This window comes from Hyla sarda, chromosome 4, assembly GCF_029499605.1.
Source record: "Hyla sarda isolate aHylSar1 chromosome 4, aHylSar1.hap1, whole genome shotgun sequence".
Lineage (NCBI taxonomy): Eukaryota > Metazoa > Chordata > Amphibia > Anura > Hylidae > Hyla > Hyla sarda.
In genome coordinates, this window is record NC_079192.1 from 230,713,999 (window position 1) to 230,728,571 (window position 14,573).

Sequence of the window (14,573 nt, forward strand, 5' to 3'; positions counted from 1 at the left end):
CTATGCTGCGGACAGAACATTTCAATGCTTTGTCGGTTTCACATCCCCTATTACGTGGGATGATGTGCGGTTGACAAACAAGGATTTCCTAACCTGCTAAGACGACGAAATCAGCTGAAGAATGAGTATTTGCTTGTTGGTCAGCTGATGGCTGTGCCTATTACATAGGGGAATGAGCTTAACAGCCTGACACTGCCCAGTGTAATAGGACCCTTAGAGCCCTGTAGAAATATACACTGCTCATAAAAATAAAGGGAACACAAACAACACTATGTAACTCCAAGTCAATCACACTTCTGTGAGATCACACTGTCCACTCAGGAAGCCACACTGATTGACAATCAATTTCACATGCTGTTGTGCAAATGGAACAGACAACAGGTGGAAATTATAGGCAATTAGCAATACACCCCAATAAAGGAGTGGTTCAGCAGGTAGTGACCACAGACCATTTCTCATTTTCTATGCTTCCTGGCTGATGTTTTGGTCACTTTTGAATGCTGCCGTTGCTTTCACTCTAGTGGTAGCATGAGACGGAGTCTACAACCCACACAAGTGGCTCAGGTAGTGCAGCTCAGCCAGGATGGCACATCAATGCGAGCTGTGGCAAGGTGGTTTGCGGTGTCTGTCAGTGTAGTGTCCAGAGCATGGAGGCGCTACCAGGAGACAGGCCAGTACATCAGGAGACTTGGAGGAGACCGTAGGAGGGCAACAACCTAGCAGCAGGACCGCTAGCTCTGCCTTTGTGCCTTTGAGGAGCACTACCAGAACCCTGCAAAATGACCTCCAGCAGGCCACAAATGTGCATGTGTCCACTCAAACGGTCAAAAACAGACTCCATGAGGGTGGTATGAGGGCCCGACCTCCACAGGTGGGGGTTGTGCTTACAGCACAACACCGTGCAGGACATTTGGCTTTTGCCAGAGAACACCAAGATTGGCAAATTAGTCACTGGTGCCCTATGGTCTTCACAGATGAAGGCAGGTTCACACTGAGCACATGACAGTCTGGAGACGCCATGGAGAACGTTCTGCTGCCTGCAACATCCTCCAGCATAACCGGTTTGGCGGTGGGTCAGTAATGGTGTGGAGTGGCATTTCTTGGGGGGGGGCAGCACAGCCCTCCATGTGCTTGCCAGAGACAGCCTGACTGCCATTAGGTACCGAGATGAGATCCTCAGACCCCTTGTGAGACCATATGCTGGTGCGGTTGGCTCTGGGTTCATCCTAATGCAAGACACTGCTAGACCTCATGTGGCTGGAGTGTGTCAGCAGTTCCTGTAAAAGGAAGGCATTGATGCTATGGACTGGTCCGCCCGTTCCGCAGACCTGAATCTGATTGAGCACATTTGGGACATCATGTCTCGCTCCATCCACCAATGCCCAGTTGCACCACAGAGTGTCCAGGAGTTGGCAGATGCTTTAATCCAGGTCTGGGAGGACATTACTCAGGAGACCATCCGCCACCTCATCAGGAGCATGCCCAGGTGTTGTAGGGAGGTCATACAGGCACGTGGAGGCCACACACACTAATGAATCTCAGTTATAAGGACATTACATCAAAGTTGGATCAGTCTGTAGTGTGGTTTTCCACTTTGATTTTGAGTGTGACTCCATATCCAGACCTCCATGGGTTGATAAACTTGATTTCCATTGATAATTTTTGTGATTTTGTTGTCAGCACACTCAACTATTCAGCTATGTAAAGACGAAAGTACCATATTTATCGGCGTGTTATACGCCGATAGACTGTTTGTGACCATGCAAAAGCCGCTGCAGTTCAATGACTTAAAGCGGGGGCTTTTAATCATTGAACTGCAGCAGCTTCTGCCTGGCCAGAGTCCCACTGCCTGATTCCCTCTCCATCCCCGGTTTTATAGTTAAATATGTCGCCGCCACCACCACAGCCCAATTCCCTCCCCGTCCTCGTTTTAAAGTTACATGTGCCCTGGGGACTGCGGTCCTTCATGCTCCGGCGGTCTCCTGATCTGTCACTGTGCGCTGCGTAATAACGAGTGACGTCCTCAACACGACGTCACTCGTCAGTCAGTGCGCGGCGCACAGTGACCGATCAGGAGACCGCTGGAGCATGAAGGACCGCAGTCCCCAGGGCACATGTAACTATAAAACCGGGGACGGGGAGTGAATTGTGCAGTGGCGGCGGCGGGTTATTTAACTATAAAACCAGGGACGGGGAGGGAATAGAGCAGCGGCACTCTAACCCCACAGAAGCCACTGCACATCAATAATTTAAAGCGATTGCTTTAAATCATTGAACTGCAGAAGCCGCCAGAAACAGTTTATCGAGGTACACCTACACGCACCCTCATTTTTCCAAGGATATTTTGGTTAAAAAAAAACTTTACCAAAATTTCCTTGGAAAAATGAGGGTGCGTGTTGTAGGCTGGTGCTTGTTATACCCCGATAAATACGGTATTTCATACGATTAGTTCATTTATTCAGATCCAGGATGTGTTAGCTTAGTGTTCCCTTTATTTTTGTGAGCAGTGTATATAAAGAAAAGAGCTGAAAACTTGCGCTCCCGTACGCGGTCCCGTATGTAATTCATTTCAATGAGCTGAACGGAGTGAAACGCTGACTCCGGTCGGCTCATTTTTGCCCCGTATGCGGTTTTCCCACCGCACCTAAAATCGTGGTCGACTACGATTTTAGGTGCGGCGGAAAACCGCATATGGGAGCGCAAGTTTTCAGCTCCCCTGCCGTATGCGGTCCCGTATGGGACAAAACGTAGTGTGAACCCAGCCTTAGCTGCTCCCAAAGCTGTGTATCTGTAAACAGTTCAATTGGATGCTGTAGCTGTCTTTTTGGCATAGAGTATCGCTATCTAGAGATAGAGCACTGGGAGCAGTGCAGCTATGCTGCTGCCCATACACAGCTACTGTTAACTGTTTTAACAGTTTTACCTTTTCTGGTATGTGCACTTTAAAAGTAAAGTCTCATTCGCCTATATATATTTTTATGACCGTTACACTAACCTTTAGATAAAAAAAAAATGTTTGTTAAAAAATGGTACTATGTGGTGGACGTTCAAGTTATTTTATATGGTTAGAAAACGTTACTGTTTGAAACATCTTTTAGTAAACAATATATCTACAATAACAGACGGAACAATGTCTTACCATCTTCTTCACCATCATGCTCCACTAGTGACCCGTTCTCCTCTTCAAAGCTTCCAATACCAGATTCTATTTGTGGGGGCTGAACATGCTGTTGGGACAGCAGCTGCCGTACGTTACTGATCTCTCTCTTTAACAATTTTAAGCGTTTACTTCGGGATCCACTTGATTTCATAGCAAAAGTTAAGTCTAGTTTCTCCAACAGCTCTTTAAGCTGTTCCTCTAAAGGCATATGGACACGATTACTGGGATTCAGGAGTTTATCCACTGTAGAAATAAGGGAAAAAGATAAAGCAAGGACATTTATTATTGGTTCTGCAAGTTTTTCCTCAGTTTTTTTTTCCATTGAATTTCGTGCAGTAAGGGAAAAATGTGTTAATATTTCACCAAAAAAGCTGTAAGATTATAAACATGTAAGAAAGCCTATTTTCTAGCGCTCTGCTTGGGGTTGTTTAGATTTGCAAATTGTCGGTGGCATTGTGCAGTGTTTGCGTGTTTTTATGTGAAATTTGCACATGATAAATTCATTACTACTGCATGCACAGTGGAAAAAACCTAGCTAGTCACTTATGAAAAACATGGTGCTGATAAATGTTTCAGAAATTTGCAAAACATTTTTGACTTAATATATGTAAAAAAATATATGTGAACAAATTCTACAAAAACTCAGCCCAAAACATGGACAACACCAAACTGCCAATGCCGGACAACTATCTAATCTCTATAAGAGCCCGAGTATGATCCCTTTATGACAGATTGAGGGAGAAAGGAAAAATGATTGAGCATGTTGGAGTTATCACACTGTATCCTTCGTTCCTGCAGCAGAAAAACCATTGCCAGCAGCTTTTTTTTTTTTTTTTTTAAAGCAAAGTCTTATCCTAACCTCAGAATTAAAAATATAGGGTAGAGAGAAATAGCTGTCAGATGAATATCTTACTTGTATGACCAATTTTACCTTTCTCTGTAATCATTTCTATGGTACGTTCACACCCCCTCCCATAGACTTGCATTAAGGGGGAGGGCCCTGATGTCACGAGGGGACAGAGTCGTGAAGTCACGATGCTCCGGCCCCGGTATCAACCATCATTACGCACAGAGCGAGTTTGCCCTGTGCAGTAATGACAGCGGGGTGCTGCAGCAGTGATCCCCAGGGTCCCCAGCAGCTGGACCCCTGCAATCAGACATCTTATCCCCTATCCTTTTGATAGGGAATAAGATGTCTAGGGGCGGAGTACCCCTTTAAGGACCAGGCGTATTTCATTTTTGCTTGTTCATTTTTTCCTCCTCCCCTTCTAAAAATCACAGCTCTTTTATATTTCCATCCACAGACCCATATGAGGGCTTGCTTTCTGCGTCAATTTTACTTTGTAACTACATCACTTATTTTACCATAAAATGTACGGCGCAACCCAACCAAAACATTTTTATGTGGGAAAATTGAAAAGAAAACAGTAATTTTGCTAATTTTGGAAGGTATTGTTTTCACGGTGTACACTTTATGGTAAAAATGACCTGTTTTCTTTATTCTGTGGGTCAATAAGATTAAAATTATACCCATGATATATGCTTTTTCTATAATTGTACCGCTTAAAAAAGAATAAACTATTTTAACAAAATTAGTATGTTTGAAATCGCCCCATTTTGACCACCTATAACTTTCCCATTTTTCCGTATATGGGGAAGTATGAGGAATCCTTTTTTGTGCAGTGATCTGTAGTTTCCGGTACCACTTTTGCTTAGGTTTTACCTTATGAATTTTCTATTAATTTTTTGGGGGTAAAATGGGAAAAATTGATTTACATTTTTATTTTTCAAATTTTTTAGCTTTTTTCTTCTTCTTTTACACTTTATGTCCCCATAGGGAACTAATTATAGCAATCATTTGATTGCTAATACTGTTCAGTACTATGCATAGGACACAGCACTGCTCAGTATTATCGGTCATCTTCTACTCTGGTCTGCTCTCTCAGACCAGAAGACCCCTGGGGACAGACTGAAGCAGGTGAGGGGACCTTTGTCCGCCATTATGGATGATTGGATCCCCACGGCAGCACTACGGGCGATTCGATCATCCATTTAAAGTACAGCACTTCCGCAGATGCTGTGATCTGTATTGATCATGGCATCTGAGGGGTTAATGGCAGACATCCGTGCGATCGTGGATGTCCACCATTACAGGAGGGTCCCTGGCTGCTGATAGCAGCCGGGACCTGCCACGCATGACGCGAACACCGGTTTCAGTGCTCGCGGTCATGGCTGAGCGTAAATGTACGTCATGGTGCATTAAGTATCATGGCGCCATGACGTACATTTACCCTTAAAAATGGACGTTAAAAGGCAGTTACAAAAACCCATTCAAGTCAATGGGATTTTTTTGACTTACTGTTATCACCCGTTATAGTCCGTTACGAATAACGGACGTTATTTGTGACGGGAGAAAAATTTGTGTATATAAAGTTTTTTCTCCCGTCACAAATAACGTCCGTTAAGCATAACAGGCGATAACAGATAATCAAAAAATCCCAGAGACTTGAATGGGATTTTTGTAAAAATGTATTTGTGAGGTGAAATAATTTTTTCGCCATTCACCTTGTGGTCAAACTTACACGTTATTTTAATACTTTAGGCCGGTCTGATTGCAGCAATACCAAATTTGTTCAGTTTCTGTCAAGTTTTACTAGTAAAAAAATGTTTTAAACTTTAATTTTTGAAAAAAAATTCCTGACCCCTATAACATACATTTTTCCATATACTGGGCTGTATGATGGCTAATTTTTTGGGCCGTATTCTGCTGCTTGTACTGATGCCATTTTGGTATCAATCGGACTTTTTGAACACTTTTTTCCTGGGATATGATGTTCTAAACATAAAAAATGCAATTCTGTGACTTTGTACGGTATATGTAATGTACGCGCGCCAATACAAATAGGTTTATTTTTATTATGTTTACATATTTTTTTATACTGAAAATGGGAAAAGGGGAGCGATATGAACTTTTAATATGTAAGGGGTTAATGGGTGTTTCTTTAAAACTTTTATTAACCCCCTAACGACAATGGACGTAAATGTACGCCATGGTGCCGTGGTACTTAACGCACCATGACGTAAATTTACACGCCGCCACTCCGGTGCTCGCGTCATGCGTGTCAGGTCCCGGCTGCTATCAGCAGCCAGGGACCCGCTGGTAATGGACATCCGCTATCACGCGGATGTCTGCCATTATCCCCTCAGATGCCGTGATCAATACAGATCACGGCATCTGCGGCAGTGCAGTACTTTGAATGGATGATCGGATCGCCCGCAGCGCTGCCGCGGGGATCCGATCATCCAGCATGGCAGCCGGAGGTCCCCTCACCTTGCTCCGGCCGTCTCCCGGGGTCTTCTGTTCTGGTCTGAGATCGAGCAGATCAGAGCAGAAGATGACCGATAATCCTGATCAGTGCTATGTCATATGCATAGCACTGAACAGTATTAGCAATCAAATGATTGCTATAAATAGTCCCCTATGGGGACTATTTTTCCACTTTAATTGTCCCCTATGGACTATTAAAGTGTAAAAAAAAAAGTGAAAAATGTAAAATAAAAAAGTAAAAAAAAACAAAAAAAGGGAAAAATCCCCCCCAATAAGAAAAAACGTCTGTTTTTCCCATTTTACCCGCAAAAAAGCGTAAAAAAAAAAATCATCAACACATTTGATATCGCCGCGTGCGTAAAAGTCTGAACTAATATATTGTTAATTATCCCGTACGGTGAACGGCGTAAACGTAAAATTTTTTTTGAAAATGACCAAAATTGCTGCTTTTTTGACACATTTTATAAAAAAAAAATATATATAATAATATATATATATATATATATATATATATATATATATATATATATATATATATATATATATATATATATATCTCTACCATTAAAAAATTTATAAAAAGTAAAACCTAAGCAAAAGTATTACTAATAAGAACTAGGGCTGGGCGGTATGACAAAATGTGTATCACGGTATATATATTTTTTACTTACGGCAGTTCCATGGTATATAACGGTATTTTCACCCACCCCCCCCCCAATCATGTGACCCGCTCGCGGCGTTCGGCGACCCCCCCCCCCCCCAAATCATGTGACCCGCCAGCGCTGTTCTGCCCCCCCCCCAATTAATGATCAGCCCAGCGGGGTACTACTCACAGATGTCACCTTCGAGCACTGCCTTCCTCCTCTTTGTTGGGGGCCGCTGGGTGCTGGAACTCTATACTGTATGCCAGTGGTCTCCAACCTGCAGACCTCCAGATGTTGCAAAACTACAACTCCCAGCATGCCCGGATAGCCAACGGCTGTCCGGGCATGCTGGGAGTTGTAGTTTTGCAACAGCTGGAGTTTCGCAGGTTGGAGACCACTGCTGTAAGCTGTATCCCTATGCCCGGGCTGCAAAAGATACAGAAAATAAACTTTAAACTCCCCTACGTCGGGGCCTTACGCTGGGGACTGGAACGCCGGACAGCCGTCAGCCTATCACCGGCCGGAGCGATGTCCCACCCCGGCCAGTGATAGGCTGAGCCCACTGTCATGTAAGAAGCCGGCCAGAGCTCCTTAAATTGACAGTGGGCTCAGCCTATCACTGGCCGGGGTGGGACATCGCTCCGGCCGGTGATAGGCTGATGGCTGTCCGGCGTTCCAGTCCCCAGCGTAAGGCCCCGACGTAGGGGAGTTTAAAGTTTATTTTCTGTATCTTTTGCAGCCCGGGCATAGGGATACAGCGTACAGCAGTGGTCTCAAACCTGCAGACCTCCAGCTGTTGCAAAACTACAACTCCCAGCATGCCCAGACAGCCGTTGGCTGGCCGGGCATACTGGGTGTTGTAGTTTTGCAGCATCTGGAGGTCTGCAGGTTGGAGACCACTGGCGTACAGTATAGAGTTCCAGCGCCCGGCGGCCCCCCACAAAGAGGAGGAGGGCAGTGTTTGAAGGGGAGATCTGTGAGTAGTACCCCGCTGGGCTGATCATTAATTGGGGGGGGCAGAACAGCGCTGGCGGGTCACGTATGATTAGTGGGGACAGCACTGCGCTGGGCTGATAATACATTCGAGGGGGAGGGGCCCAACCGGTATTGGGGAAAATTCATATCGTGCAGCCCCAAAAATTCAGTATTCGGTATGAACCGGTATACCGCCCAGCCCTAATAAAAACTACAGATCATGGCGCAAAAAATGCGCCCTCATACCACCTTATAAACAGAAAAATTTGAAAGTTATAGGTGTTCAAAATAGGGAAATTTCAAACATACTAATTTTGTTTAAATTGTTTGAGATTTTATTTTTTTAAGTGGTACAATTATAGAAAAGCATATAACATTGTTAACATTTTGATCGTATTGACCCACAGAATAAAGATAACATGTCATTTTTACCATAAAGTGTACACCGTGAAAACAAAACCTTCCAAAATTTGCTAAATTGCGTTTTTCTTTTCAATTTTCCAACATAAATAATAATTGTTTGGTTGCACTGTACATTTTATGGTAAAATAAGTGATGTAATTACAAAGTACAATTGGCGACGCAAAAAACAAGCCCTCATATGGGTCTGTGGATGGAAATATAAGAGAGATATGATTTTTAGATGGCGAGGAGCAAAAATAAAATTGGTCTGGTCCTTAAATGGGCCCTTCCACCAACTTAAATTTTTTGATATGTTGTAGTACTTATGTACTACAACATATCTCTAATATATATATATATATTTTTTTGATTATCATGGTTAAATTCACATTTAAAAAACGGTCACTAGGGGTCACCCTCCCGGCAGCCTGGCAATCAGTCCTTATTCATTTAGGCTGCTCTCGCTCCCTGCTCAGACAGGCGGGAGCGAGCGCATTGGCTCCCCGGCCACTGGCTGGGAAGCACATTTCGTCGTCGCCGCTGTCCCTGCACGCCCACTGCCGGACTCTGCAGTATCTGTAAGTATCATAATGGAGGGAACGGGGTATGCAGGGGGGGGATTGGGATGGAGGGAACGGGTTATGGCGGGGGGGCTTTGTGACGGAGGGAACGGGGTATGCGGGGGTTGGCAGAGGGAACAGGCTAGCGCCGTAGCACCGCATGGCACTAGCTTATAGTTTATCTACACAAGATGCCTCCAGCTTTTTCACTACTACAATTCCCAGCATGCCCTGACAGCCAATAGATGTAAGGGCAAGCTGGGAGTTGTAGTGGTGAAACAGCTGGAGGCACCCTGTATAGGTGAACTACGGGCGGAAGTGTCGGCCCCAGCATGCATCAGTGACGTGGTGCCTGCTGGGGAAGTCTGCCTGGTAGCGAGCACACTACCATGCAGACAAAAAGTTATTTTTAATATAGTAAAAAGAACAATTTAAAGCAGGGAAGGGGTTAGGGATAGATTGGCAATAGGCAGGGACAGAAAAAAAAATATATAGGATGGTGGGAGCTACCCTTTAAGGCCAAAATGGGCCTGGTCCTTAAGGGGTTAAACTTTTTTTTTTTTTTTTTTTAAATACACTTTATTAGGAGTAATCATTCGATTCTTCATTCAGATCAATGCAGTTCTATTGAACTCCACTGATATGTGTTAATTTGGTTGAGTCTGCTTAAGGCAGGCTCAATCAAATGCAGATCCAATGGGGCAGCCATGAATGCAGTGGTAAGCCCTCCAGCTACCTTCACAGTGCTTTAATTCTCTGGTGAAAGTGTCAAAGAAGTTCTCTCAAACTCCTATAGTGTTAAAGGCTGAAAAGCCTTGCTCCACCTCCTATCCATGTTCCTTGCTTGATTGACAGTCATCTGGAGGTCTAGCCCGGTTTCTAATCTCTCACCTACTTGGTACATATAAATTGTGCACAGGTGTGAGATTTGGAAATTTGGCTCAAAGTTCACACAAATTATACTCAAACCTGTACAGAGCAGGTTATGGATCACACCACAAAACCAACTCTTACCATCTTCCCATGAAAACTGTGGCTGTGGCTCAATTTTTGGTGGCTCTGGCAAATGCATTCCTGTTTCTTCATCAAAACCAACGGCATTAGCATCCCGTCTCGCTTGCCTTAACAAAACACCCCCTTGATCCCGCAACCGAACAGCTGCACGATAGAACATTGTGTCCTTTGCATTATACTTCATGCAGTTCTCAATAATCAGATTGAAGTCCTCTTCAAACGCATTCAGATTATTGTACCTCTGCTCCTCTAACCGTTTCTTCATGGTAGAAAAATCCATGGGATGTTTTATGTGGTCCATATAATCTGGAACCTTAAATAAATAAGACGGTAAAATTTTTTTAAAATTATACATATATTTATAAAAACCAGCATACTCCATACAAACACTCGACAAATTTCTCACCTCTGACAGATTAACAGGCTGAGCAAATATATGGGCCGGGTCCTTTTCTTGGAGTTGTTCAAGCAGTGATCGCAGCAGAACTGTCAACGGTGTTAACTGAAGCTCCATAGCTACCTCCTCAACTTTAACCTAACAATACAGAATTTCACGTGAACAAAACATTCTGAGGAAATCCAGCTAACATGGAGCCAATAAACAATGAACCCACATCCTCAACCTACAGCTTACGAGTGTTACCTTCATGCTGCTCTGGCAGCAGGATAACTTTAAATTTCCCAGGCAATCTTGTCTTGATTGCCCAGACACTCATGTGATCAGACTGGTTTCTGGAACTACCATTCCAGAGTCCTATAGACTTGAAGGGAAGTACCGGGAATAAGTTTAATCAAGGTGAGTCTCATGGCAAATCCCTGGCAACAAGACTGCCGGAGAAGATTAACATATCCTGACGATGGAGAGATTATTTAAACATCATCATAAAAAAGCAACTACCATGTCACAAGATAGATTTTTAACCCCTGAAGGACCAACAACGATTTTGGTATTAAGGGAAACAGGAATGTTTCTGCTTCTGTGTGGCTACTGTTTTTTATTTCATGTGGCTGTATGAAGATACAATTGATTTCAAGATGAGGAATTGAAATGGGGCGAATATATAAATTACCTCTAATGGATTTTATGGGTCGGTAGGCTTATGGTAAAACCAGATATGTACAGTTTTATCACCCTCACCCTTCAATAAACATTTGGGAGGCATCTTCTTACTAAAACACATTTTTAATTTTTCTGATTTCCACTGCAACTAGGGCCAACATAGTAGCCACAGTTACATGGGAAATATAGCAACCCCCCCTCCCCCAACATTCACTGCAAAGGTGATATGGGTCAGCTAGGACTGCAGACACCCAGAATTGGGGATCACTGCAGTATTGCTTCCTGTTGAGCTGTATATACAATTAATTGAGCACTGTGTATACACAATCCCTGCCTTCTCACTGGAGAGCCCAGCTGTCACTGGCAGCAGCACAATCTCCATGCTGGTGCCATACTTTGTAAGGCAATTTTAGAACTGCTGTGCCAAGTTAACTGGCTTCATGTAGAAAGTCTATGCGCGGTTGGCAAGCTGTAAAGATCCCACTTAAAAGTCTCCTAGGTATATGTATTTTCAAGTATTTAAGATCACTTCCCAAAACGGACATGCCCGATTCATGACTGCCCACACCAGCACAAGAGATGTTCCCAAAACTGCTGAAAAACAAGTCTCACCGTGTACGGTTGTCTAGCAGTTGTGAGTGTGCACTTATTTGGGGGACTAAAGGTAATACAAAAATAACACCTGTTCACGTTTTAACTTTTCACGTTTTCGGATCAGTTCAATAAGTAACCGGGCTCTTTCAAGGTCATGCCGCAACCGCTGCCAGTATTTTAACTTCTTTTTCAAGATCTGGACTTCTTCATCATCTTCTCTCTGAGACAAAATGAACAATAAAGGACAATTTACAATTGAAATATTAAGACAGTTTGTGACCTTCAAAGAAGTCCAGTGGTAGGAAACCTATCCCCGATCCATTGGGACACCCCGCGACCTCCCGTACTGGGCTCCTGCTGAGCTGCTGTGTGTGATGTTGTACACATAGCAGGTCAGCTGATCCAAACACGCTACCCTCCATAACACTATGGGAGAGGTGGAGGCAGAGCCCCCGTATGGGAGATCGCGGTGCAAGTTGGGGGGGGGGTTGGTTCCCAGGGGATAAATCCTTACCACTGGATGACTTCTGTAAGAAAAAATATTGAAAACACAAAAGTTTCTGGTAAAGGGTTCAAGGGCAGACAATTCTGTAGCTATGGATCCTTCCAGCTGGGCATAAGAAACTGCATTTGAGAAGAAATACAGCTTCTATTGAAGTAAAGGGACAAGACAATGTCAGAAGGCATATTGCTATTCAAGTATCATAAAGCATACCTTTTTGTGATGAAATATTTAATGAAAATGTGAAAGGATGTCTGCGCATTTCTCCTCTAACCAACAGAATTACAAATGCCCATACCTGTTGGCTATTTCTCTGTGACTGTAAACTGGACTGCAGCCTTCTCAGCAAAGGAATGCCATTTCTTGAGAGTCTCTTTAGAAGCCAGTAACTTTGTACCCGCTCAACAAACTGCTTTTTCCGTTGAATTGATACCTGGTTTATTATTTTGTTTATTCTACAAGGAAAAAAAATTGAATACAAATGTTAGAACATTAGCAAAAACAAAGAATTTAGAGTTAAGTAACTCATCAAGGGGTGTTCAATCAGGTGGCAAGCATTTAGGATCGCCCAGCTGCCTCTGCCATATTAAAGTCTATCTTCTACACCAGTGTTTCCCAACCAAGGTGCCTCCACCTGTTGCAAAACTACAACTCCCAGCATGCCCGGACAGCCGTCGGCTGTCTGGGCATGCTGGGAGTTGTAGTTTTGCAACAGCTGGAGGCACCCTGGTTGGGAAACCCCGTTGTACACAATGATCTCACTAGTAACACTACCACGGTACAAACACTGACTGACACATGCAGCTCTGACCAGAACATGAGACTTTCCTAAAGCACTTTCTAAAAAGGAAAATGTCACAAACCCCAACACCAACAAATGCACATATCTGTACCATAGTAGTTGTATGTGTAGTTATATTTTGGGTGCCATTAATTGATGTGTTATGGGGATATTTTTTATCTAGTGAGAAAGGCATGAAGGAGGAACTTGACCTAAAAGTCTACAGCCCATTAACTCCATAAACCGCTTCATCAGAAATATGTGCCATTACAAAAACCATATTTTATATCAGCTCAACCCCTCAGTGCTCAGTCCAATTGTAACAAAAACAAATACATCACAAAATAAACATGGCAAACAACAGTATCCACCTGAAAAGCACCTAAAATGGCAACTATTGACAAAGAGGTGGTAGCGGCCAGAAACACGTTACTTTCCACTTGGATATCTTTGTTTGCAATGTTTTTATCCTGTCTATTTTAAATCAAATAATAAAAAGTAGGAATATTTTTCTAGAAATCAAGTGCACGCCAAGTACAGTGTATTCCCAAAGTGCCAATATAGAGAACAAGTTGGCAACAAATGGGGAAGAGAAGGGGTAATGAGGCTTAACAGGTCATTAACCTTTTCAGGACATAGGGCGTATGCATACACCCTGCATCCCGAGTCCTTAAGGACGTAGTTAGTATGCATACGCCCGTGGGAATTCCGGTCCCCGCCGCTAGCCGGTTGGGGACCGGACCGAGATGGCTGCTGAAATCATTCAGCAGGTATCCCAGCACATCGCCGAGGGGGGTCATGTCGGCGAATGGAGAAAATCGCATGTCAATTCAGACATGCGATTTTCTCCTATTCCAGGTTGATCGGGTCTCAGGTGACCCGATCACCCGGAAAATAGGGATGATCGGAGCCGTCAGTGACCGCCCCGATCATCCTGAGGGATAGGAGCGAGATTGCAGTGCTGCAACCTCCTCCTACCCCTTGCCATTAGTCAGAAATTAATTCTGACCAATGGCAGCGCATGACAGGGGGTTGCCATGGAACCCCACTGCTCTGCCCACCCCTGGATGTCGGGCAGAATGGGGGGAGAAGATGGCGGCGGGTACCTGATCAGAAGATGCCGTGGGGACCGCTGATCATCGTTGGAAACTGCAGAGATCAGCGGCGCATGTAGGGAAGCGACGGTGGGTGGGGAGGAAGGGGGCAGTAAAGCGATCTTTACTGCTGCCCTTCTAGTGGTTGCCAAACTGCAACTCCTAGCATGGCCAGACAACCAAAGGCTGTCTGGGCATGCTGGGAGTTGTAGTTTTGCAACATCTGGAGGGTCATAGTTTGGAGACGACTATTACAGTGGTGCCCAAACAGTGGCCCTCCAGATGTTGCCAAACTACAACTCTCAGCATGCCTAGACTGCCCAGGCATGCTGGGAGTTGTAGTTCTGTAACATCTGTCCCTTCAGATTTAGCAATTTTCATGAAAATTTTGAAAGTTGCTGCTCTACTTTGAAGCCCTCTAATTTTTTTCAAAAAGTAAAAATATGTCCATTTTATGAT

At 44.0% G+C, this 14,573-nt stretch overlaps 1 protein-coding gene across 6 annotated transcripts in view; it reads right to left on the bottom strand.

Moving 5' to 3' along the window:
- Positions 1–14,573, bottom strand: part of BRD1 (bromodomain containing 1) — a 136,260-nt gene that overhangs the window by 51,331 nt on the left and 70,356 nt on the right. For all 6 annotated transcript variants that reach the window (XR_008892651.1, XR_008892650.1, XM_056573710.1 and 3 more), the window contains exons 3-7: positions 12,538–12,694; positions 11,826–11,957; positions 10,490–10,618; positions 10,084–10,396; positions 3,140–3,403 (exon numbers count right to left, since the gene is read on the bottom strand). Coding sequence is in view for 4 of the 6 variants with exons in the window: in XM_056573710.1 (XP_056429685.1) it covers positions 3,140–3,403; positions 10,084–10,396; positions 10,490–10,618; positions 11,826–11,957; positions 12,538–12,694 (995 nt within the window). In the remaining 2 variants the exon portion in view is untranslated. The remainder of the gene's footprint in view (positions 1–3,139; positions 3,404–10,083; positions 10,397–10,489; positions 10,619–11,825; positions 11,958–12,537; positions 12,695–14,573) is intronic.